General features: G+C 46.3%; 1 protein-coding gene across 1 annotated transcript in view; it reads right to left on the bottom strand.

Moving 5' to 3' along the window:
* Window positions 1–25293, bottom strand: part of EFR3B (EFR3 homolog B) — a 118116-nt gene that overhangs the window by 56996 nt on the left and 35827 nt on the right. Inside the window, 1 exon segment of the mRNA XM_048516679.1 lies at window positions 4179–4255. Coding sequence (XP_048372636.1) covers window positions 4179–4255 — 77 coding nt within the window.

Raw genomic sequence — 25293 nt, 5'->3', positions numbered from 1 at the left:
TTTTTGTTGTGCATGCACAATGACATTAAAGTTTATCTTAGTCCAATCCCCTGCTCAATGCAGGATCAACCTAAAGCACTGGGGTTGCCAGCCCCAGGTTGGGAAACACCAGGAGATTTGGAGGGTAGAGCGGACTTCGGAGAGAAGAACAGAGTTTGGAGAGGGATGGGATATCAGTGGGGTATAATGTCACAGAGTCCACCTTCCAAAGCAGCCATTTTTTCCCCAGACTAGCTGACCTCAGTTGCATGGAGATCAGGTGTGATAGCAGAAGATGTCCAGCCACCTCCTGGAAGGTTCCACACTTTTAACTTTTGGTTAATTGAACCCCAACATTCCAAATAGGTACACTCCCCTGTCTTGCATGAAGGTAGCCCGATTTTGCTGTTTCCACGCCTGGCATGAGTCACCCAGTTCACTATTAGATGATTGAGGGGTTTTTTTGAGCAAGATCTCCATGCTCAGTACCAACCACCAGATACAGTACATCATCACCATTGTCCTACTGTAGATGGTAGGGCTGAAACAGAAAAAGCATCTTGTGGCAGAATCAAAGTTTGAATTGGGGACTTCAGAGGAACCTGTGAAGTTGCCACATACTGTCAGACCATTTTCCTATCAGGATGCTCCACTCTGGCTGGCAGCAGCTCTCCAGAGTCTCACGCACAGGTCTTTTACAGAACTTGTTACCTTTTAGCCGCAGATGCCAGGGATTCCGCTTGAGAACACCTGCATATCACACAGATGCTTGACGACCAAGACACAACCTCCCCCACAATGCTCCAAATGCATCTTCCAGTGCTTCAGAAAGGGCAGAGTGTGCCACGCTCATTGGCCAGTCTTGTATCCAGGCAGCACGTGGAGCAAACACGAGTTCTGCAGAGCCGTGAACTGCAAAATCTCCCTTTACCTATGACAAACTTGCACGTGGATTCTGAGGCATCTCGGAGGAGCCGCTCTAGCCTACCATGGGACCAATTTAATAAAAAGATAAAAGCGTTGCTCAGTAGCATGACGATGACAGCAGCTTCAAAGTAAGCAGAGGAAAGAAGACGGGGACTGAGATGCTATGTGGGCACATAACTGTCACTAACATGCTCATGTGTCATCTGAGCTTCAAAGAACAGCTTCTGTCAAAAACTGTTTGCCTCCTGCAGAAACGATTTGACGTATCAACCGCATTGTTCCTCCCATGGTCTTAGACCGACCGCAAAGGTTGCAGAGAGCATACACAAGAAACTGAGCAGACACACAGACTACTGCTGCTTGATTATCCAGTTTGGAATTTTAAAAATTGCGAATTTGTACGCAAAATGCAAACAGAAGGAACTAAGATGTTTGCATTATTCTGTGTGATCTCCTACCAAAGGGGTGTGTGTGTGTGCACGCGCGTGTGTGCATGCGCACATACATGATAATCCATATACTGGAACAATGCCAAATCTTGTAAATGCACTTTAAATTCTAGCAACTGTGGCGCCTGTTTGACTTTAAGAATGTTTTCCAAGGTGTGGGCATCCATAATCTCTTTATACATCAAGGCATCTGTGGAATATGTTACCAGACTAACCCACGGTGGGTTGGGGGAACCCCGTTTTGAAGGCAGCAGTGTCTCTACCCATCCTGCCTTGCCAAAATGGGCAGCCCATTCTCTACATTGGCTCAGTGTACCCACAAGGACAGTAAAATCAAGTCTGGACTTGCCCTCACCTACATCTGCCTTGCAAAATGCCTGCCTCACACCCTTCCTAAAGGGATTAAGAGAAAATAATGCCTCTACCTTGAAAAGTGTTCTCATCTCCAGCCCTGGACTACCTGCCGTACTAAGACAAACGATTTGCTAATGTATTTTGCCCAAACTTCTTCCTCTGACAAATTTCTCTCTAACGACCACCTTATTTACATTGTCATTGTTTTACAGCTGTAATTTAATCAGCTACCTTCCCCCTTTTCGGCACTCCCAGTTTAGCAAAGTAAGCCAAGTGCTCAACTCAATACTTAAGTTTGTCTTTTCACGGAAAGCCAAGACTCTCTTTTTTCCAGGAAGAGGAACGCTCTCATAGCATGGTCAGATGATCCAACCTTTCCTATAACATAGCCCCTAAGAGGATGCTCAATGCCCAGTATTTCTGAGCCTGCCATTGGGTTCAATTGTGTTGTGTGCCACCTGCTTTCTGCTGCACTTCCTTGGAACCCAGTGCAGGTCGCTAGACTTTGCTTCATGGATCCAAAGCCACTTGAGGATCTGATACAGATCCTCTGGGAATTCCACCAATTCCTCCACTATTCCCAACCTATTCCCTCAACACTGCACATATCCTAGGACTGAGTTTGTGTTCTGCTGCTTTGATTATTGTGTGGTTGTATACTATTATCCCCTAATAAAATGTGTTAAACTTTATTTTGCTCTCCTGTGGATTTCTTACAAAAGCTGACTTTGATATACATAGGCAACACAGATCTCAAGCTTGCCAGACCTTTTGCTAAGCCAAGAGTCTTCTCTCACTAATTCCCCCCCACTCTAAAAGGGACAGACTCTCACCACTTTGAGTAACACTCTTAAGGAAGACAAAAATGCATCTGTCCTGGCCCCATTTCCCAACAACTTCATTGGATTCCCCTGAGCTTTAGCATTATATGAGAGGAAGAACAAGCTTCCTCTACCCACTTTCTCTACACCAGGCATAATTTTATAAATCTCTATCATATGTCCTCACAGCTGTCTTTATTCTAGACTGAAAAGTCCCTGACTCTCCAGCCTCTCATCATGGGAAAGTGATCCTAAGCATCTTATCCCACAGTTGCTACGTTTACTCAGGGGTTTTCAGCAAGGTACCCTGTCAAAAGTCAAGTACATGATGTCTACCATATCACCCTTCTCCACAAGCTTGTCAACCTGTTCAAACAAATCCAAAATGTTCTGGAGGCAGGACTTCCCTCTGCTGAAGCCATGCTGATTTCCTTTCAGCAGGCTCTGTTCCTCAGTGTGTTCAGTGATTCTTTGTTTAATAATGGGTTGTACTAACTACTCTGGAACAGATGTTAGGTTTAGTACCGGTAATTAGGCCTGTAATTCTCCAGCTCCCTTTTTAAAAATTGGTGTGACATTTATTGTTAGCACAGAGACCCATTTAGCAACAAATTAAAAACACTTGTCAGCAGGCCAACAGTTTCCCATTTGAGTTATTTAAGAACCCTCAAATGTCTGCAATCTAGACCTACAAATCTAATAGCTTCCAGTTTGGCTAACAGTCCTTGAATATCATGTCACCTCAACTGGACTGAGTTCTTCAGGCACTCTTTCCAAAAACATCCACTCTGGCACAGGTTTGTGCCCACATTTTCCATGGAGAAAACAGATACAAAGAATTCATTCACTTTTGCTGCCATCTCCCCATCAGTCCTTTTGCTGCCATCTCCCCATCAGCAGTCCTTTCATTCTTTATCATCCAACAGCTCAACAGCTTCTCTAGCTACTTTTCTGCTCCTGATCATAGAATCATGGAGTTGGAAGAGACCACAAGGGCCATCAAGTCCAACCGCCTGCCATGCAGGAACACACAATCAAAGTACTCTCGACATATGCTGATCCAGCCTCTGTTTAAAAACCTCCAAGGAAGGAGACTCCACCACTCTCCGAGGCAGTGAATTCCACTGTCGAACAGCCCTGATGGTCAGGAAGTTCTTCCTAATGTTTAGGTGGAATCTCTTTTCCTGCACCTTGAATCCATTACTCCGTGTCCTAGTCTCTGCGGCAGCAGAAAACAAGCTTGCTCCCTCTTCAACATGGCATTCCTTCAAATATTTAAACATAGCTATCATTCGCTTCTCCAGACTAAACATCCCCAGCTCTCTTCGTAGGGCATGGTCTCCAGATACATTGGAAGAAATGCTTACTGTCTGTCTTAATGTTTTTGTCTCATCAAATTCTCTTTTTTGCTCAGCCTATTGCCAGTTTACATTTGTTTTGCCTTTGTTCCTTTTTGTTCACCTTCCATTTTTTAAAAAAGAAGCCCTTTTGTCTTTTCAGGCTTCCTTGACTTGAGCTGTTAACCATGAAGGTATTTTTTTAGACTGTTCCTGTGGTGGTTCAGCATACAAATTGGGGCCAGCACATGAGCTAAAAAGTTTGGCTCCGTGGAATGTGCTTAAAAAATCTCAACAGAAGGGTCATTTACCTCTGGATCCTCTGGGAAAATATTGTCAACGAGCCTCTTGTAACGAGGACGCAAAGCTCCGCAGCAACCACAGACACCTGAAAATGGAAAGGAGAGACCTTTATTTAACCAGGCAGCTAAGTTTATTACCCTGGGGGGGAACCCTTTATAACCTTTTATTAAAGCAGAATTTGTGACTAATATAAAAATAGACTTGTGGAACAGTTAAATATAGAACTATATAAAAGCCTTTAAAACACATTTGGCATAGCTGCTCTCGCCTCCAACGGTACTGCTACATTCTGCCAAACATCTCTAGGAGGTGAGATATTATTTATTCACATCATTTACTCCATCGTTATCCACAACATGGATCCAAGAGAACTTACATTGACCTGTTCTCCATTTTATCCTCAAGACTGTCCTATTAGATAGGTTAGGCTGAGAATGTGTGACTGACCGATGGTCACCAAACAAGACGCCACTGCAGAGAGGGGATTTCAAACTGAATCTCCTGGGTCCCCGTCTAACACTCTAATCATGACACCACATAGGCTTCCTTTTTAGAGGACAGAGTACTGGAGACTTAGAATTCTTCTGCATGTGGACAGTTGAAGCCCCACAGGATCTGGGAGCATCTAAATACTGTTGTACCTAACCAAGGCACAACTTGTGTAGTTCCCATATTTTTTCCTCTCTGAATAGGACCCAAATCAAACTTGCTGGTTGAAGGAGAAAACTGAGGGATCAGTACAGCAGTGGCATAGTGGTTAAAAGCAGGTCTACTCTAATCTGGAGGAACTGGATTTGATTCCCCGTTCTGCCGCTTGAGCTGTGGAGGCTTATCTGGGGAATTCAGATTAGCTTGTGCACTCCAACACACGCCAGCTGGGTGTCCTTGGGCTAGTCACAGCTCTTCAGAGCTCTCTCAGGTCCACTGACCTCACAGGGTGTTTGTTGTGAGGGGAAAGGAGTTTGTAAGCCCCTTTGAGACTCCTACGGGAGAGAAAGGGGGATATAAATCCAACTCTTCTTCTTCTAAAAGCAATCATCCATTTGGACTCTCCATTCACAACCATTATGTCTTCAAAGTGGCAGAGCTAAGCTCTGCATTTCGTTTCCCCACCCCCTCCACCATCCTAAGGGCTTTTTCCTTCCCTGCTTCTGCATGCTGCTCAGATCGGTCACAAATGTCTTTAAAAGTCTCATTGTACAGTCCGTGCAGGCCGCAAACTTCTCATCTTCCTCTGGAAGGTCACTCCAAAGGACTGAGCAGCCGTAGAAAAGGTTCACAAACAAGGAAGAAACAAACCAAAAAAAAATCAGGGTAGGAGAAAAAACTAAACTGATGTTGCCGCACAGAATGAAATTGCCCCATGACTCAATATCAAGAGAGGTAGCCCTTTAATTATGTGGGTCCCACATCACAAAACATAATGAAGGTAAGCACCAGCACCTAGCTTTGGGTCCAGAAACAATCTGGCAACCAATTTAGGGTTTCTAAAATGGGAGTGGTTCGCTCGTTATAGCAACCGGGGCTCTGCATGTTGTGCCAACTGCACTTTTCAAGTTGTCTTCAAGGAAAGTCCAGTGCAGAGTGGGTTATAACTGTATTGTCGAAGGTTTTCACAGCCAGATTCAACTGGTTGTGGTGGGTTTTCTGGGCTGTGTGGCCGTGGTCTGGTAGATCTTGTTCCTAACGTTTCGCCTGCATCTGTGGCTGGCATCTGCAGAGGTGTATCATAGAGAAGCCTGTTACACTGACTAAACACAGTGTGTAACAGACTTCTCTCTGTGATACACCTCTGAAGACGCCAGCCACAGATGCAGGCAAAACATTAGGAACAAGATCTACCAGACCACGGCCACACAGCCCGGAAAACCCACCACAACCAGTTGGGTTATAACAGTTTTTTTAAAAAATAATAATTTTATCAATTCTTTAACAACTACAACATAACTAATGCGATACAACACAGTAGTGAATCAGTCACTGTAAAATACGTGAGCAACAGGGGTTGCATACTACATATAAGGAGTGAGTTACTTAACTGTTGACTACAAGTTTTTGCTGCAGCAGGAATCAGTGTGGCTGCCAAATTGAGAAGGCAAAGGATTTTTAAGCAAAATGAATTTTGGAAAACCTGGCTTTGTTCACTGTGGACACCTGAATAGAGAAGCAGTGGATTTTAAAACTGGCCTGGATCCAGCAGTACCCCTGCAGCTCCCCTCTCCACCCGCAGGGAGCCAGTTGAAGGCCTTGCTTCACAACGGGCACAACGCTAACCTCTCCCTTTCTCCTTTTACTTGCTGTCATGCCAATATCGCTCCAGGTGGATGCTGCCTTTCACCTGGCATTTGGGCCGAAGAGGCTGCTTCCTTCGGCACTGTATGAACACTGGCTGAACATATGCTGCTGCCTCATTCCATGCACGTGCGTGCCCACTGAACTACTTCTGCCCTGGAACAGATGAAGCCTTTAGGAACCTTAACGCATCACCTTGATGTGTCAGAGCTGCACTTGGGACTGGCAGGGACAGCCACACCGAGCAGATAAATGTGCACGTCACTCCAGGCTGATGGCACTAATGCTATTAGTCAGCCACTGCCTAAAGTCACCAGTGCTTGCAAAGGCAGGGCGGGGGGATGATTCAAAATGCCCCTGCAGCCTTCTTCCAGCAAGAAAACAAGGAAGTTGATAACACTTTCATCAGTCAAATGTAGAAAACCAGAACGACACAAAATGCTAGAAAAATAAGCTGGAGAGAGTCATTTTACAGCAGCCCAGGACGGATGGCCCAGGGAGTCTTTCCCTTCCTGGCGACTTTAATAGTTCATTGCACCTCAGTCGTGCTGCTGTTGAGAGCCAACATGGTGTAGTGGTTAAAAGTGATGGACTCAAATTTGGAGAAACAGACAGGATTCTCTGTTTCTTCACAAGAAGCCTGCTGGCTGACCTTGGCCTAATTACAGTTCCCTCAGAACTCTCTCAGCCTCACCTACATCACAAGGTGCCTGTTTTTTTTTGGGGGGGGGGGGGTGATTGTAAGCTGCTTTGAGATTCCTTTTGATAAAGAAAATAAGGCTACCAAAACCAACTCTTCATCTTCTAAATAAATAACAGAGTGACAGTATTGTATAGCAGGCACAGTTCAGAGTCTGGTTATGGAAAATGAAGATTCAAACTCCTGCTTAGGCAAGACAGCATGCGCCACAGCTCAGAAGTAAAATATATGCTTTGATGCAAAAATCCCTGGACCATCCCTGGATTCTCTAATTAAAAGATTGCTGACGGCAAACGTAGGAAAACCCTGGACAGCGGCTGTCAGTCAAATTACAAAACTGGGCTAGATGGGACCATAGAGTTTCCAACAATTCCCAGAGAGGCATGGCATCACTTCTGGGTTTCGCCAGTAGCAACATCACGCCATAAGTACCACGGCCATTTCCCACCTCTCACTACTGCTCATGCACTTTGTAAATTTCTCTACCTTCATTTGGAAGTCACTCTCACTGTACTTGATTTATTAGGAAGCCGGCCAGTGTCTCGCTGATGAGAGTCACCCTCTGAAATTGATGGGTAGCAGTTTTGGGAATGGAAAAAAATGAAGTACTTTGCAAAAAGTTATGGAAATTTGCTACCACAGGATGTGCTGATGGACCCATCTGCCATCTCACTCCCCCCACCCCCAATATCTCTCTTTTAAACTTGTCTAAGCTGGTCTACCCATGAACAGCTGGCTGGTCTTGGAAACTTAGAGAATCAAAGCTGCTCCTACCAGCAGTATATATGCTAGAACTGCATGCATCTTCACACCAGAAGAATTACCCTGCTGTCTGCTTAGCATAACTACTTTTTAAAACAATCCATCTCCCCCTTTCCTTCCATTTTCCTTTTTACCCTATCCAGTTTACATTCTTTGGTGACGTTATTAGGAAACTCATTGCCACTGACGGAAATATACTGACTATAATCTGAGTTTTATTATTGTGAGTTTTAATGTGAGTTTCTAAATGGTTAAACTGCAATTGCTGAAGTATTAAAAACTGCCCCAAGCCCATGTGAGGAAAAGCAGTATACAAAACAAAAGAAGAGGAGGAGGAAGCGGAGGAAGAAGAATCCCTGATTTTAGCCGCTCAAGAGCAAGTCATTAGAACGAATTCGATCAAGGCCAGAATCGAATAATCTTCCGATGATACAAAGTGCAGATTGTGCAAGGAAGCTGACAAAACTGTAGATCATGTCCTCAGCTGCTGCAAAAAGATTGCTCAGACTGTGTACAAACAGGCACAACTCAGTGGCAAAGATGATCCACTGGAATTTATGCAGCAAATTACATTAGGACAGATGAAAATTGGTGGGAGCATTGTCCAGAGAAAGTCATGGAAAATGAGAAGGTCAAGATTTTGTGGGACTTCCGAATCCAAACAGACAAAGTGTTGCCACTTAATACCCCAGACATCATAGTGATCAAGGACAAGAAAGTGACCATCATCGACATAGGAGTACCTGGTGACAGCAGGGTCGTTGAAAAAGAATATGAAAAAGTCACTAAATACCACGATTTGAAAATCAAGTTACAGCAACTATGGCACAAACCAGCTGAGGTCGTCCCAGTAGTAATCAGAACCCTGGGCGCCATCCCAGCACTTGAAACATCTTCGAATTGACAAAATTAACATCTGCCAGATTCAGATGGCAGACCTGCTGGGATCCGCAAGAATACTGCGCCGATACGTTACACCTTCCTAGGCCTCTGGGTGAAGCTTGAATTGTAACAAAAGGCCAACAACCAGCTAAAGAACTGGCAGCTGTGAAATCAACCAATAATAACTAACTGCTGTTATTTTATTTGTTTAAATGTAATTTCTTTAATTGAAATTTTAGGCAGTGTTCCATAAAACAGCGACAGGGGGAACTATTTAGTGAGCTGCACACATCCACAGAACTCTTACTTAATGTTGTTAAGCTACAACAATTGGCGAATTTCATTGCTCAATTGTAACAGCTTGCTAAGTCTGCATTTTGAGGCCACAAAAAACATCCCAATGCAGCAGCAAGTGGAGTGGAAAGGGAAAGGGCACATACCCATCTCTTGCTGATGCTGCCACTCACACTAGCTCCTCCCCTTTTCTCTATCCCACCTGGGCAAAAGAACAGGTGTGACAGTAATTTTGGCAACTCCATGACCCTCTATGCCAGTGGTGGCGAACCTTTGGCACTCCAGATGTTATGGACTACAATTCCCATCAGCCCCTACAATTGGCCATGCTGACAGGGGCTGGTGGGAATTGTAGTCCATAACATCTGGAGTGCCAAAGGTTCACCACCACGGCTCTATGCCAATAAAGGCTTGCTAAGAACTGAAATTAGCTAAGAACTCCATGACCCCAAACCCTTCCTTTTGGGGTCACTGGACAGCCAGAGTGGTGTAGTGGTTAAGAGTGCTGGACTCTAATATGGAGAACCAAGTTCAATTCCCCACTCCTCCACATGACTGGCTGACTCTTATCTGGTGAACTGGATTTGTTTCCCCACTCCTACACATGAAGTCTGCTGGACAACCTTAGGCTAGTCACAGTTCTCAGAGAACTCTTTCAGCCCCACCTGCCTCGCAAGGTATCTGTTGTGGGGAGGGGAGGGGAAGGTGTTTGAAAGCCATTTTGAGACTCCAGGAGAGAAAGGGGGAAAGTGACAACATGATGGGGAAAGGGACAACATGAGCCAAAGGAGTCATGTTCAGATTGAGCATGGAATCATCTGGAAACTCTGGTTCCCTGCAGGGCCTTCCAGCTGTTCCTGTGTAGTAGGGTGGTCTCTGTGTGGAAAATTTGTATTTTTGCAAGTAATGTCATCTACTAGTGACTCAAGTATTTTTTGTCGTTGCTCTAATAAATCAGATCCTGTAAAACAAAACGAAGGACCAGCCAAATTACCAAGCCTACTTCAATCTGATGCAGTAAATCATTCATTTTAAGACAATCCCACAATATACATACTGCCCTGAGTGTGATATTCCTGATTTTTGTACCAGAGATCGAAAGGGGACTAGATTAGACGCCAGGTTAGCTTGTACGTTCAGGGAACTGCTGGTCTGATCTTTGGAGCCACCACTAAGAAGGCCAGAAAATGAACTGAAGTTTAGCAAGAACAGGTGATATGAGCAGCAACAGGGAATCCGCTGAGTGTTGTGGGTTTTCCAGGCTGTGTGGCCGTGGTCTTGCAGTTTTTGCTCCTACGTTTTGCCCACATGATGCAGTGAGCGGTCCATTTAGTACTACCCTGAGGCCTTCTCCTGGAATAGTGACAGAGGGGCATCCTGAATGGAGTGATTTCCAACCTACTCAGGGAGGCAGGACTTAGTGAAGTGTCACTTCCTGTGCTGGGTTGGAACCTCCCCTCGATCCCCAGTCTCGATTGGCCAGTATGAGTATAGCAGATTTAGGATCTCAGGAGGTGTAACAGGAGAATGACAACAGGTTAAGGTAACATATAACACAGAACACAATGTATAATGTGGCAGACTCCAAAGGCTAACTCTAAGGCTAAGTTAAACTTTTGCTTTTTTCCAAAACAATTGTAACTTAGATGGAACTATAACTTCCAGGGAGAATGGGATGCCCTCATATGCATCCAGGAGAGCCTCTTCAGGGTGAGAGTACCAATGGACCCGTTCTCCTGGAAGCGTCTCGAACATCTGGATGGGATTACCCGAGCAGTGTCCAGTAACGGGTGGGTAGGTAGTCTCGAATATGTGTTCTAAAACTTCAGTGCAAAGGCTGTCTCTTTGTACAAATAGTGTGTAACCCATAGTGTCTAATAAATGGCGTAACTGAAGTCCGTGGCACGCTCTACAGCTATCCTCCAGCCCAGGATACAAAGTGATCCTAAGCCTTCGTTAGTTCTTGTGGACCACCAAGTGGAAGTGAGCTGTAATCCCTGAGGGACTGGAATGTTAGAGCTTTGTATGCCTCCACCGATACAGGTTTTTTGGCGTGTAGCTGGGGATACTTTGGACATCACAATATAGCCTATATTAGAGGCGGTGGCGTTAATAAAAGAGGGACTCAGTGTTTCTGATAGTTTCAGTCTGGGATGATGAAGGCTTTTTAGAGTGCCCTTCTAACGTCTAAGTGGTGCCAAAGTCTTTCCTTTGGGTGAAGATGGTGATGGGCAAAACGGTGGAATTATGATCTCCTGTTTGAGATGAAGTAATTGGCTACCTTTGGAATGAAGAAGGTGGGGTCAGAGTAGCATGACTACTCTGTCCCTATGGAATACATACAGTTGTGAGTTAATTGATAGAGCTTGTAGCTCTGATATCCCTCTAAGCGGTAGTATTAGCAATGAGGAATACTAGTTTCGGTAGACACTTGGGGTTAATGTCCTGAATGGGCTCAAGGAGGAGTCTAGTAGGGCTGATAGGACCCGTGTTAAGTCTCAGGCAGGAATCTATATGAATTATCGGGGGGCTGTTTGGAAACTCTTTGAGAAACCTCAGGAATGTCAGGATGTCCTGGTCACTAGCAGTCCCTGTATTTTGCCATCACGGTGGAGACAGCTAATACTCCTCAAGTTGAACTCCTCAGACCTTAGTCAAATCCTACTGCAGGTACTGAAAAGAATTTGTGGGACAGAAGGGCGTGAGTGGGTCTCTTGTGAGTTTTCTCTGCCAGGAGGCAGAAGTTTCTCCATGAGAATTATATATGCTAGCGTGGTGGGAGGCCCTCCTGGAGGCGATGATGGTGTGTAACCTGGTTAGAATAGCCCTTGCTGCCAGGGCCTGGCGTTCAAAGCCAGGCGGTCCAGACTAGAGGCTCCACTTGAGGTTGGGGTGTACAGCCCTTGTGACAGCAATAATAAGCTGGAGTGTAGGTAACCGAAAGAGGCGGAGAAGTTGCCAGTTGCAGGAGATTAGCCAGGCTCCCGCGGACGTCTAGGCCCACCCGCGGTGCTACTAGAATAACCTCTGCTTCCCTCCATCCAAATCTTTCTGAGGAGTTTAGTGCAGAACTAGGGTTGGAGGGAATCGTAGAAGTAGGCCTTTGGGCCCTTAAGGCTGGATTAGTGCATCTGTTCCCTGTGCCTGGGGTGGAAATTTACCTCGTGAAGTAACGTGGCAACTGGGAGTTGTGAGAGATGCAAAGAGGTCGTGTGGTGGGCTGGCCTAGTGTCTGTGTCCTGAAGAAGGAAGATTGAGGATGTGGTTGCCATTCTGCCTCGACCCAGAGACTGTCGGCTGAGCCAGTCCATACCGATGTTGAGAATACCCACTGTGTGTTCTGCCACTTAAGGGACTGGAGGTGTATCTCCGCCCAGGATAGAATGGCTGTAAACTTCCTGATAGAGAGCGGGATGTGAGCCCCCCTGATTGTTGATGTGGGCTTTGTGGAGATGTTGTCGGTTCTGACTAGAAGATAGCAGTTCTGGAGTTGCGGCTGGAAGTGGTGAGGGCCAGGAGAATGGCCCTCATTTCCTAAGATGTTGATCGGCTTGGGCAGGCAGGAGCAGGCCAAGTCCCTTGTGCGATGTCCCTTGTAGGGAAACCCCAACCCATGAGGCTGGCGTCTGTCGAAGAGTTGCAGTCGATGTGGGTAGAGGTGGAGCTTTCCCATTGAGGGAGTTTTCCCTTGGACCACCAGAGCAGGCTGTCATGAGGGTGTTGGTCTGCAAGGACCACCTTCCCATGATCTGGAGCTGGAAGTGGGGCGGCGTAGAACTCGCTACAACATCCGGGCATGGGAACCTGGCCTGTAACATATCTATCACTGATATGAAAAAAAAGAAGTCCCATCAGTTTAGCCAGTTGCAGGAGAGAGGCTTTGTTGGTGAAGTTGACCGTTTTCTAGTTTTGGCTATCTTGGATGGTGGGATGCTGAAAAGGCCGGTTGTGGAGGGTGTCCACGGTGCCCCAGGTGTTCCATCCGAGTGGAAGGTTCAGAAGAGCTCTCTTCTGTAGGTTGACAAGGGAAGCCGTGTTTGAAGGGTGTGCATGACCAGCTGCAGATCCTGCTTAAGGCCTGCTCTTTGGATGTGACCCTGACTAAGATATGCGTCCTAAGTACGGGTGAATATGGATGCCCTGTTCCCGAGGAGGAGACCATGATAGAGGCTGGGAGGGACCTTGAGAGCTTCGAGGTGAAAGTCAAATGGAAGAGATTTGTATTGGAGTGGTCTTGTCCACTGCAAGAGCGAAATCTTCTGTGTAGAGGATTGATGGGAATATGGAGGTAGGCCTCCGTGAGGTCCAAGAGGTCAGGAGTATATGAATGAAGGTGCCTCTACGATGAACCTGAGGGTTTCATCTTGAACCTGCGCCAAGCGGATGAATCTGTTCACATAAGCGGAGGTTGAGGATAGCTCGCCAATTAGCCGTTCCTGTAGAGGCCGGTGAAAAAATCGCAGTAGGCGCCCTTACGAGCGTTCTGAGAGTGGAGCACTTTTGATTCCCCGTTGCTTGAATCACCCGAATTAGATAATGGATTGCCTCCTGGAGTTCTTTTGTTTGTCAGTTGCATTGGAAGGGTAGGTCACGGAGATCTACATTTTGGGAGGCGGAAAATTCTAGGAGGTACCCGGATGGCAACCACCTCCCTGGTCCACTGGTCCCGGTAATTACGCCTGTCACTGATGGTGAAAAGTGTTGCAGGCTGACCTCCACTGAGTATGTGATGAGTAGTCCAGGTTGGCGGTTCTGTCATACTGGAATTGTCTGGCTCCTCTGCCCTGCTAGCGATTGTAGGAGACCGAAAGGAACTGTTAGAAAGTAATGCGTCTGTGAAATGTTTGCTGTTGCTGTTGAGGTTGCTGGGGAACCAACGTTTTACACCATCTCTGGTAGCCCTATGAAGTGTGCGTTATTATGCGAAAGGTGTATGGTTTGAAGAGGGATGTCACAGTCAGACCTGGCTGATATCTAAATGAATTTTTGTTGCCCTTGAACCACTAGAACAGCATCTAGTTCTTTTCCGAGAAGAGGTGGGAGCAGAAGTAATCAAAAGGTGGAGAGCGACCTGTTTGGAGTGGAAGTCCCGGCTGACCAGCTAGCACCCAACCAGGCTTGTCTTCTGACCACGTGCAGTGCTGGGGCCCGTGAGGGTTAGCATTAGGAGGCGTCGAAGGTGGAGTCTGCCCAATGGGAGGCAGAGCCTTCCTTGTTGCTTCACACCCTCTCTGGAGACCTTGAGCTTCCAGGAGGGAGCATGAGAAGGAGGCGACGTAACCACACAATGGTGGCCCTGGCCATAGTGGAGGATGGGGCGAGAGCTCTGATGGATAGGGCTAGTCTATCGTGGATCCGTTTGAGAAAGACATCAACTCTGCGATCATGTGGCGTCCTTCCAGGTTGCCTTCCCGTCCTTGGTGACAGGAGCATGAACCCAGAGAGACCGACTGGGGGGCGTCGACCAGAGTGTTTGATGATGTTGTGAATGTGCTCAGGGAACGCGTAAAGGCACTGAGGAAGGAAGGACAACTCTTACTAGCCTCTGGGTGAGCCACTCTCTTAATCCCCTCCCCTTTGAAGAATTCTGAGTGCAGGAAATGCAGGAGGGCCTCCTCAGACTGGGGAGGGATTCCCTTCTTCCCTTAGGGGCCCGCTGCTGACCCCGGCTTTTAGGGTGGGGGGGCCCTCGGGGTCCCTCAGCATCTGAGGATCTGCCACAACTCAAGGCTGAGATAGCCTTGGCCATAAGAGGGCAAAGGAGTCCTCTTTTTTTTTCAAAGGAAGTCTAGCGCTTGCTGTTCATTGGAGGCTCCCTCACAGGGTCTCCTCAGGCTCAGAAAAAATGCTCCAAGATGAGTCCCCTATTTCCCCCTTCACTGGTACCCTCCTCCTCAGGAGGTGGGGGATCCCTAGGCTAAGGAGGTGGCAGGAGGGTGGGAGTGGGAGAGGGATGAGGAACTAGGTGATGTCCTGAGCCTGTGAGAGCCTTTTGGGGTGGGAGTGCTTTTTTTCCCTTCCGTTTGGCTTTTTTTCTCCTTATCATGCTGTCTGATCTCATCCCTCATGGCACATTCTAAAAATCCCATTAGTGCCTCTGAGGAGGTACTGGTCAGGAGGATCCAGCAGCAAAGTTGGGGGCTGCTGAGAGCAGGAGGCCCTCCCTCCCACCCCCTGGATCTTGCCTGTAAGGTGAAGAGCCAGCGGGAGAATCCTCAGGAAAAAAATGGCGTCGCAGCCTTGCTGGCTAGCTTGCTTAGTGTGACCCATACCTCCCGTTTAGCGGCTTTCTAAAGGCGTCCCCGAAACTACAGAGGCATAGAAAGCGGCTCCGTTAGTCTCCTGGGATGCAGTCTGAGAGCTTCACCATCCGCGTCCCACAAGGTGGGGCCGTTGGTGCTCTAGCCTCTATTCTGGAGCTGCGGGAGGCTCAGTAGCGCTTGCAGCCGGCCCGGGGCTTTGTGCCCTTGGAAGCGGCTGCGGGCTTAGGAGGCTTCTGCAGCGCCCTCCCCTCCGAGGCTTCTGGCTAGCTGGAGCTCTTACAATCCCATGACGGGTTTGCAACCCCTCGTCTCCTGACTGCAGACTTGCAGCGAGTCTGGGGAAGCTGGCGTAGAGTCGCTGCTTTCGGCCATTACCCTAGCAGCCTGCTGAAGTAATTAAGTGCTATCACGGCTGAAGACGGGAAGAGGGATGGAGACAAACAGGTAGACAAACTCACAGTAGACAAGGAACACGTAGGGAGAAGAGAAAGTAGCTTGGGCTGGAGCTCCAGACAAGCGCTGCACTCCCTGCTGTAGGCAGGAAGAAGACTGGGGATCGAGGGGAGGTTCCAACCCAGCACAGGAAGTGACATCAATTAAGTCCTGCCTCCCTGAGCATAGGTTGGAAATCACCCATCCAGGATGCCCGAGATCGCCTCCAGGAGAACAACAGGAACAAAAACTATCAGACCACAGTTACACAGCCCAGAAAACCCACAGCAGCCAGTTGATTATGGCTGTGAAAGCTGTTGACAATACATACAACAGGGGTCCCTTTGCTATACTCAACTACTGGCTCAAACCCAGATTCTCAATGTGAGAAGCTCAGTGCAGGTTGTGCTGCTCATCTTTCTGTTTCACCTGTTCTTGGAACTACAGCCAAGTCACTGGCCGAGCTGGAAAAACACCCACACACCCCCCCCCTTAACTACAGCTCAGAAAAGATGGACCGCTTTAAGCGCAGCTGAAGGAACAGGAGGGTCATGCACTACTTCTCCTCCATTTTGGATCCATCCTGCCAAACTGCTGATGTGTTTCCACTTTGGTCTCAACGCTGAAGTCTCCTTGAGTGACCCTGAATTCAGGCCAGCCCACTGAGTCAGAGAGAAGCAGTTTCCTGAGGTATAGCTGAACTTGCAAACGGGACAAAGAAACCACCCATTCAAGATTCTTGGGTGCATCCCCAAATCACATGAACAAGGAAAGATGCACGATGACTGAATTCAATGACTGGTCCATTGAGGCCAGTATTGTCTACTTAGAAGGGCCGCAGTTCTCCAGAGCCTCAGATGTCTTTCGCATGACCTACTATCTGACCTTTTTTTCCCAAGTGGAGGTGCTGAGAAGCAAACCTGGGACTTTTTGCACACACAACAGTTTTTCTGCCTCTGAGCCTCAGCCTCTCCCAAGTCCTCCATTCAACCAATGCACGAGTGTTGCGTTCTTCATAATTTCTCTACCTCTTGGATCTTCAAACAGACCACTGGAGGAGGATCTGCTCACCTCAGACAATATGGAATAGCCTCCATGTGTATTTCTATGCAGCTTTTTGGTCACAAGCCTCCCTTTTAACCCCCCAAATATTTTACAAAAACACAGAATGGGGGGGGGGGGGAGAAACACAACTTAAATGTATCACAGAGAAACACACTACAAAACTGAGAACCAGCAGAGACAGGGCCAAACTGGCTAAGCAAAGCCCAAAATACCAATAAAACCAACATAAGCTAGTGCTTATTTTAATGTTCTTAATGCCATTTACATCCCAAAATATGCCAAAATATGAGTTCTCAGCAGAGATTACAATAGATTTAGAAACACATTAGTCTTCGTGGCAGCCGTTCCACTTGTATTTCATGCATTTTTTAAATACCACAGGATAATTAAATATCACAAGATAATTAAATATTAAACTGATAGATGTCATGGTTTTATTTATTAAGTAGAGTTTTATTCTGCCTTTCCATCAGATTTCTGAGCAGCATACATCATTCTTCCCTCCTCCATGTGATCCTTACAGCAACCCTGTGAGGTAGGTGAGGCTGAGAAAGAGACTGATATGTAAAATACCTCAAGCGAGTTTCACAGCAGACTGGAGATTTGAACCTGGGTTTCCCAGCTCCTAACCTGCTAAACTGAGAGAGGCCGTGGCTCAGTTGTAAAAGCATCTGCTTGACATGCAGAAGGCTCCAGGTTGGATCTCTGGCATCTTCGGTTGAACAGGACCAGGCAGGAGGGGATGTGAAAAGACCTCTGCCAGACTGAGTAGACAATACAGACCTTGATGAACCAATGGTCTGATTCAGCACAAGGCAGATACATGTTTGTTTGTTTATTATTTGGATTTCTATACCCCCCCCCCCATCCCCAAGGGGCTCTGGGCGGTGTACAACATAGAATCCCGATAGTCAAACAAGGAGCACAGATTTACTACATATAAATAAATTGCAAATTGCACTGGCTCGATCACGCATGAACTACTCCACCAGACTGGTCATTATTACTAACAATTCCCAGTCCTCACCAGCTGTAGAAGATTAACTAAACTGAAGAGGGGGAAGGAGAAGGAGTTAGATTTATATCCCCCCTTTCTTTCCTGTAAGGAGACTCAAAGGGGCGTACAATCTCCTTGCCCTTCCCCCCTCACAACAAACACCCTGTGAGGTAGGTGGGGCTGAGAGAGCTCCGAGAAGCTGTGACTAGCCCAAGGTCACCCAGCTGGCGTGTGTGGGAGTGTACAGGCTAATGTGAATTCCCCAGATAAGCCTCCACAGCTCAGGCGGAAGAGCAGGGAATCAAACCCAGTTCCTCCAGATTAGAGTACACCTGCTCTTAACCACTACACCACTGCTGCTCTGAAGCATAAATACATTATTTAAATGATGCAAAGTTAGATGGGAAACCAACCAGGAAGTCCAGGGTTGCTAGTCAGAGGTAGGGAATGGCAAACCACCTTTGTTCATCTCTTGCCCTGAAGACCAGGGGGTGGGGGGGGGGGGTGTCACCTTTCTTCAACTATGACTTGATGGCACTTTCCATCAGCAAATAAATCCCAAACGAATCAAACAAGTTGTTGACTAGTATTTCTTGCCAGGAGATTAATGATCCGATAAGGGAAAGTTAACTAGATGTCTTGGACTTCACAAGTGCACACTGCTATCCAAATCGAGCCTGGCCAGAGCCATCCAGAACACCCCTGCCTCATGCATTGCACCTTCCCAAGGAGAGAGAAGATGCACAAACACAAAAATAGACACAGTCAGCCGGTTAAACAAAATACATGGATGGGTGATGTACAGAGAATCCAGCCAGGCATGTCTTTCAGGGAGAGACCATTATTGTAGTTAACAGTGCCAGGCAGGGATAGGAATCTAATTAGAGCCCCATGTGGTAGGAAGAGATATGCGAAGAGCTGTTGCACAGAGGGGGAACACACAGCCCCCCCTCCTTTAATCCTCTTCCAAGGACTTCTCACCCCCTCACTGTAAGCTCCAACACAATCCATAATGTTGTAGTGAACAATAAGGCACAAGAATGCACACACCCCGGGAAGTAACGCCTCTCTCTATGCATTCTTAGATACTATTGTCCATTTCCAGCCTCTGTTCTAGGCATACTTATCTGAGCAGTTTGAAAATAGGAGAACATACGGCTGACTGTATGAAGAGGAGACAGTTGCGAAATCCAAACTGTCAAAAGTCCCTTTTGTTTTCTATGCTGTTGATGGGTTTCTATTTTCATCTCTTTTATGCGTCCTGTTTTCTCCAGCTCGCAAAAATATCTCAAGATATCTTTAGATATCTTAAAGGGCCCAGCTAACGGTAAATATCTGAGCACAACCAATGCATTGTATTATTCAAAATTTTATACATAGAGCAAACAGTACACATTAACACATCAGGTTACGCAGCATGTAATATATGGGCTTCAGGCTGTACAATAGATTCTATATGATTTTCTTGTTGAAGTATTGCTTTGCCCATCTTCTAAGGGGTTTCTTTCCCCAAAGGGGCTTGAGATACTAGAAATTTAAACTGTTTGGACAACCCAGGCTAGCATGATCTTGTCAGATCTTGTAAGTTATTGTAATTTAAGCAACCAGGATCAGGAGACCACCAAGGAAGACCAGGTTTTTCAATTCAGAAGCAGGCAATGGCAAACCACCTGTGTTGGTTTCCTTCTTTGGTGGTTTTTAAACAGAGGCTGGATAAACATATGTTGGGAGTGCTTTGATTGTGTGTCCCTGCATGGCAGGGGGTTGGACCTGATGGCCCTTGTGGTCTCTTCCAGCTCTATGATTCTATAATCAACTAGCGGGCCCGGCCACGCATTGCTGTGGCTGAGTCTGGTGAAGTGGAAAAGAAAGAAAAGGGGAAGCGAACGGTTCAAACGTGTAATTGCACAATGCTTGCAAGGGAGAGGCAAGGGGCCCCTCGCTCCCCTCCCTCTCTCCCGTTCCCTTGCTTGGCACCCCGCCCCATCCCTCCCTAATGTTCCCCTTCCGCTGGTAGGGTGGGTGGGCCATGTCCAGGTGGCTGGACCTGTCTGTTTCACTCCCTTCCCTTGCAGGCGAACTACCTAGCTTAAAACACGCTGGGAGGCATGAGCTACGTTGTGTTCAAATTTCAGACCGTTTGGTCCAGCAAACCCCCGGACCTCCCTCACCTTCCCCTTCCTCCGCTAGGGTGGGTGGGTCATGTCCAGATGGCGGGCCCCATTACTTTCACTCCATAAGGCAGTGGTTTTCAAGGAAGGCATGGTTGTTTCCCTTGTATCAGAGGGTGTTGCTTTGACGACCAGCAGATGGCGCTGTTGCGGAACAGAACTATGGTTCCAACTGTCACAGGTGAGGCATGTACACAATAACTGGCACAGTTGTGACATGTACACAACAGAAGATGTGGAAACAGTATGGAAACCTGACCGCACACGAATGCGACGTTGTGTGAAAATTTCAAAGCAATTGGTCCAGTAGTTTGGGAGATTACCTGTCAGCAGAAAAACGCACTGATAGATTAAATCTATCTGGCTATTCATGGTCTTTCCCATAATAAATCAGTTCAATGTTTCTAATCCCCCCTCCCCCCTCCTTCTTCAAAAACTTAGCAACTGATTTATCTCTGTGAACACCAAAAAATAAGTGCCTTTAATCTGGCTTCTTAATGAATTCTTGTTTCCTCTTCACACCAAGCATTATACCTCATGATCGTGTTAACAGCCTCTTTAATATCCCCATTATCACGGCTTCCAGACTTTATCCCTTTTCTAAAGTTGACTGTGAGTACTGCTTATGAGGTCCCAGAATACAATCCTTTCCACTAATCGCAGCCCCCACCCTTTCTAACCTGGCAATGTGCTGCATTAAGTGTTTGATCCTCTATACGTCTGCTCAGAAGGAAGCTTCCTTAATTCAGATAATCTTGTGAAGGCTTGCAACTGGTTATCAGAAAAGTTTTGCTTCCGTAGAAGCAAATAAAAGATAGATCAGTCTTCCTGGGATGTTGCTTTCAGACTTTCTTGTCTGCGTTTCCTATAAAAGAACAGAGTACCTCTTCCAGTAAATCATGGTAGCCTTTTCTGAAATAGAAAGCATCCTTTAAAACCTACACGCCTTAGGGCATGACTGCATGTTCTGTTGTCCTTCCTAAGAGAAGAACTTGCAGAGGGCTCTTGTTTTAACTGTTTAGCTGCTTGTTTTATAGCACCATGTTTATGAACTGAATATGCTGCTTTAGAGACTATAATGGCCAAACACAGGGCAAAAACCTTTTAATAAATGAGGGGTTGCATCCAGTGGTGGGATTCAGCAGGTTTGCACCACTTCAGCAGAACCGGTTGTTAAAACGGTGCTTGTAAACAACCAGTTGTTAAATTAACTGAATCCCACCGCCGGAACTGCTTGTTAAATTATTTGAATCCCACCACTGGTTGCATTCTATGCATCCCTTCTAAACCTTGGCAGTTTTCCTCAAATACCTGTTAGCAACCCTCCCTAAGACTTCCTGAGCCTCACTGGTGGACCTGGTCTTTTGGCAATTCCTCTCTTCATACCCTACCTTCACCAAAACCATGGAATGCTCTGAAATTAATCGCAAAGAGCCAGTGTGATGTAGTGGGTAAAGCCCCACCCAGGAAGTTCCCAGGGCGACTCTGGCCCATTCACTCTAACCTATGTTTTCTCACAGGGTGGTTTTGAGACAGAAACTCCTTCCGCACATGCAGAATAATGCACTTTCAATCCACTTTGCAGCTGGATTTTACTGTGCGGAATAGCAAAATCCACTTGCAAACAATTGTGAAAATGGATTGAAAGTGTATTATTCTGCATGTGCGGAAGGGGCCCAGGCATGCGTTGGAGGGATGAAGAATGTGCAACTGAGTCACAACCAATACACTGACTGGTCTCCCCTTTTCACCTGACTACAGGGCATTCTCGCAGACAGATTCTGCTCTCCCAGTCACTCTCAACCAAGAGTTTGTCAACACAAAAGTGGGTTTCTAGTGCACAGAAAACCCTAGAAATGGGTCTTCCGCCTGCAGCCAGTGGCTCCTCCATTTTGCACATGTATGTGAAATTTAGTTAGTTTATGCTACGAGCCAGATAAAAGAAACCAAAAAAGGGAGTCTTAGCCCAACCTGGAAAGTTCCAATGGGAGGATGCTCGTGTGTCAGAATAATGAAAGACAGCTCTACATTTAACTCTGAAAAGTTCTCCAACCAGCCACCCACCCACCGTCAGGAATCATTTTTAGGGGAAGTGTGTCATTGTTTCTCTTCTACTTGAGCATGTGGCAAATTTAAATCCCTACCCACCCATCCTACCCCATGGCAACTGAATTCATGCCTGATTTGAGAAGCATGGCAGGCTTTAACCCTGTCGAAAGCAGATAACGTGGCCGTACTCCTGTACAGAAAAACTGCAGATGAAGGCCTAAGATTATCTATAATGTGATGGTCTCAGGGGTGTCCCATTATGGGGGATGGAAATGGCAGAGTATTTTTATTCTTTCATCAGAGGGATAAGGAGGGTTTTTCTTCCTCCCAACAGAAGTGGAACAGGAGAAAAGGAAAGAGCTGCCTTGGCATCTGGCCAACACCCAGAAGGCTGCTGCAAATTTGCAGGGGAAGGCTTAGCTTTGATCTTTAACTTGCCATGTTCAACACATTTTGCAAACATTAGCTAATTAATCTCACAACAGGCCCCCTTCTTCGGTGAGATAAGTTAACCATCCTCTTAATAGAAAAAAAAGCAGATGGTTGAGAACAAGGAATTGCAGTGGCGGTTTGTGCCCTACCAGGAATGCGACAGATCATCATCAGAACACCTGCCGCCTGGTAGCGCATGGGACGGGGCCTGCTCCGCAATGGCCCCAGAGCTAAGAAACCTCCCCCCTTCCTTGCTGGTCTCCAGATGCCAGGTTAAGGCGCTTGGCTAAGTTTGTTCCTGGCTAATTTTTTTTTCACTCTCTTGCTCGTCTTTATTTTTGTCTATTTATGCTGCTTAACTCACAGTTTCCAAACTGGATTATGAGTCGTACTGGATAATTTTTTTTAAATAACCAAAGGATGAACTACATATATTTTAAGAAAACAAAATGCACACCACCCTCCCAAGATCATCATAGCAGCCAGCTGGAGGCTCCACAGAGGCCTGCATAAAAGGTACGAAGGCAACACCTATGGGAGAGGTTGTGGCTCAATGGTAGAGCACCTGCTTCGCCAGCAGAAGGTCGTAGGTTCAATCCCCAGCATCTCCAGTTAAAATAATCAGATAGCAGGTGATGTGAAAAACATTTGCCAAAGACCCTGGAGAGCTGCTGCCAATCAGAGAAGACAATACTGACCTTGATGAGACCAATGGTCTCATTCAACATAAGGCAGTGTTCAATCCTCGCTCATTGTTTGCCTCCCTCATTGTCACACACACTCTCAGCCTAACTACCTCACAGGATTGTTGTGAGGATAAAATGAAGGAGTAAAGAATAACATAAGCTACTTTAGGTCCACTCTGGGGAGAAAGGCAGGGTATAAATGAAATAAATAAATCCACTCCAAGAGCTCTTTGAAAGGAACAGAAATCAACCTAAGCCGAGGAATACCAGCTTTATGCACGCAACATACACTTTTGTAGACACAAAAAACTCTGAAACACTATTTGTTTAGATAGTTACACCATACTCTCCTCCCCATACAGACGCAAAGCAGTTTACAACATACTTCTGGCCTTCCTTTTTATTCCACAGCAACCATCCTGTGAAGTAGCTTAGCTCGGTGCATGACTAACCCAAAGTTAGCCAGCAAGCCTCCAAGGCAAAATGGTGATCTAAACCCGGCCATCTCTTTCTGTTCTCGCCTCACTTAGACATTTAATGCCCAGCTGTGCTCCTCTAAAGCTACTTCAACAACGGAGCAACAACTGATATTTTGATTCTATAGTGGGGCCAAAGAAGGTTGACGGAGCATCCCGATAGAATGGGCCAACTCCAAGCGATCCATGGTCCCGATACGGTGTGGGAAGCAATCACAGGGAAGCAGCTTTGTGATAGTAGCTGTGTCAGGGGGGAAAAGGCAATATACCCTCAGCGAACCCTCCATCCTAATCAATATCTTTATGGTTTGCATGTATTTTAACTCTGTGTTTTAATTGTTCAAATAATATGTGTCGGGGAGGGGATTGGTTTTAAAATGCAATGTTATCCTGTATGTTTTACATTGTTAGCTGCTGTGGTAGCCCTTGAAAGGGGGGATACCAATTCTGTAAATGAATGAATTCATGGAGTTACCCACCAAACAGAATAGTTTCTGTAATGAGAGCAGACTGCAGGATCCAAGCAGAGGTTTCACCTGGCAGTGGGCATTCAGCTATTCCCAGGAAAATCATAAACAGGGCTTGGAAATAACAGCCATTCCTTTACTTCTGAACCCCAGCAACTACTGTTAGATACACTATTTCTGAACATGGAGGTGTAATTATTAAACATATTTGTAACTGCGGTGTTGTGGGGTTTCCGGGCTGTATGGCCATGTTCCAGTAGCATTTTCTCCTGACATTTCGCCTGCATCTATGGCTGGCATCTTCAGAGGAGATGCTTTGAAGATTCCAGCCACAGATGCAGGCGAAACATCAGGAGAAAATGCTACTGGAACACGGCCATACAGCCCAGAGACCACACAGCACCCCAGTGATTCCGGCCGTGAAAGCCTTCGACAATATATTTGTAACTCCTTTTTAAAGTGAGTGATTGTTCCCAGACCTTGTGGCTGTGGACAACATTAATCATGTGTCGTGTGCAGAAGTTTTTTTGCTGTTTAATCTGTCCCCAAACTAATGCTGACACCCACCCAAACCAGTTCAAGAGAAAGAAGAGAAGCGAAGACACTGTGGTGTTCAGAGCCCACTTCGGCCACAAGCTCATTTAGTGGGCTTAAGTTATCCTCTTTCATCAGTACCATTCCCAATGCGGGGATAACATTCAGCCTAATTTACAGAGGATTACTAAGATTGCACATGAAATGTTTTGACACAGCCTATTTAAATGCTGTATTATCCCAACAAACTCAGGCATCATACGTTAACTCTCAGGAACTATTGCCAAAAGGTGCCATCTGCAACTTGCCAGGAGTTTAAAAAAAAACATCGAAAGGTGGAAATTATAATATCTTTAGACATTCACTGACTAGACCCACTTTGCTTTCTAAAATACACTCTTGCTACTCAAAGGGAAACTCCATAACACAACATGCATTTTCTCCTATGTGCATGTATGCAAATGGGAACTACTAAAGGCAAAAGGAAACACAAACCACTCCAGAATACTCCTTCACACTGCGTGTCAGAGATCCTCAGAGGTAGAGCTTCCTCAGATGGCAGATTCCTGGCGCCACAGAATATGGGGAGACATACAGGATCAGAACCATGGGGCACGATCT

This window comes from Sphaerodactylus townsendi, linkage group LG01 (assembly GCF_021028975.2).
Source record: "Sphaerodactylus townsendi isolate TG3544 linkage group LG01, MPM_Stown_v2.3, whole genome shotgun sequence".
Classification (NCBI taxonomy): Eukaryota; Metazoa; Chordata; class Lepidosauria; order Squamata; family Sphaerodactylidae; genus Sphaerodactylus; species Sphaerodactylus townsendi.
Note: the sequence above shows the minus strand (reverse complement) of the source record. Positions and strands in the feature narration are given on the sequence as shown.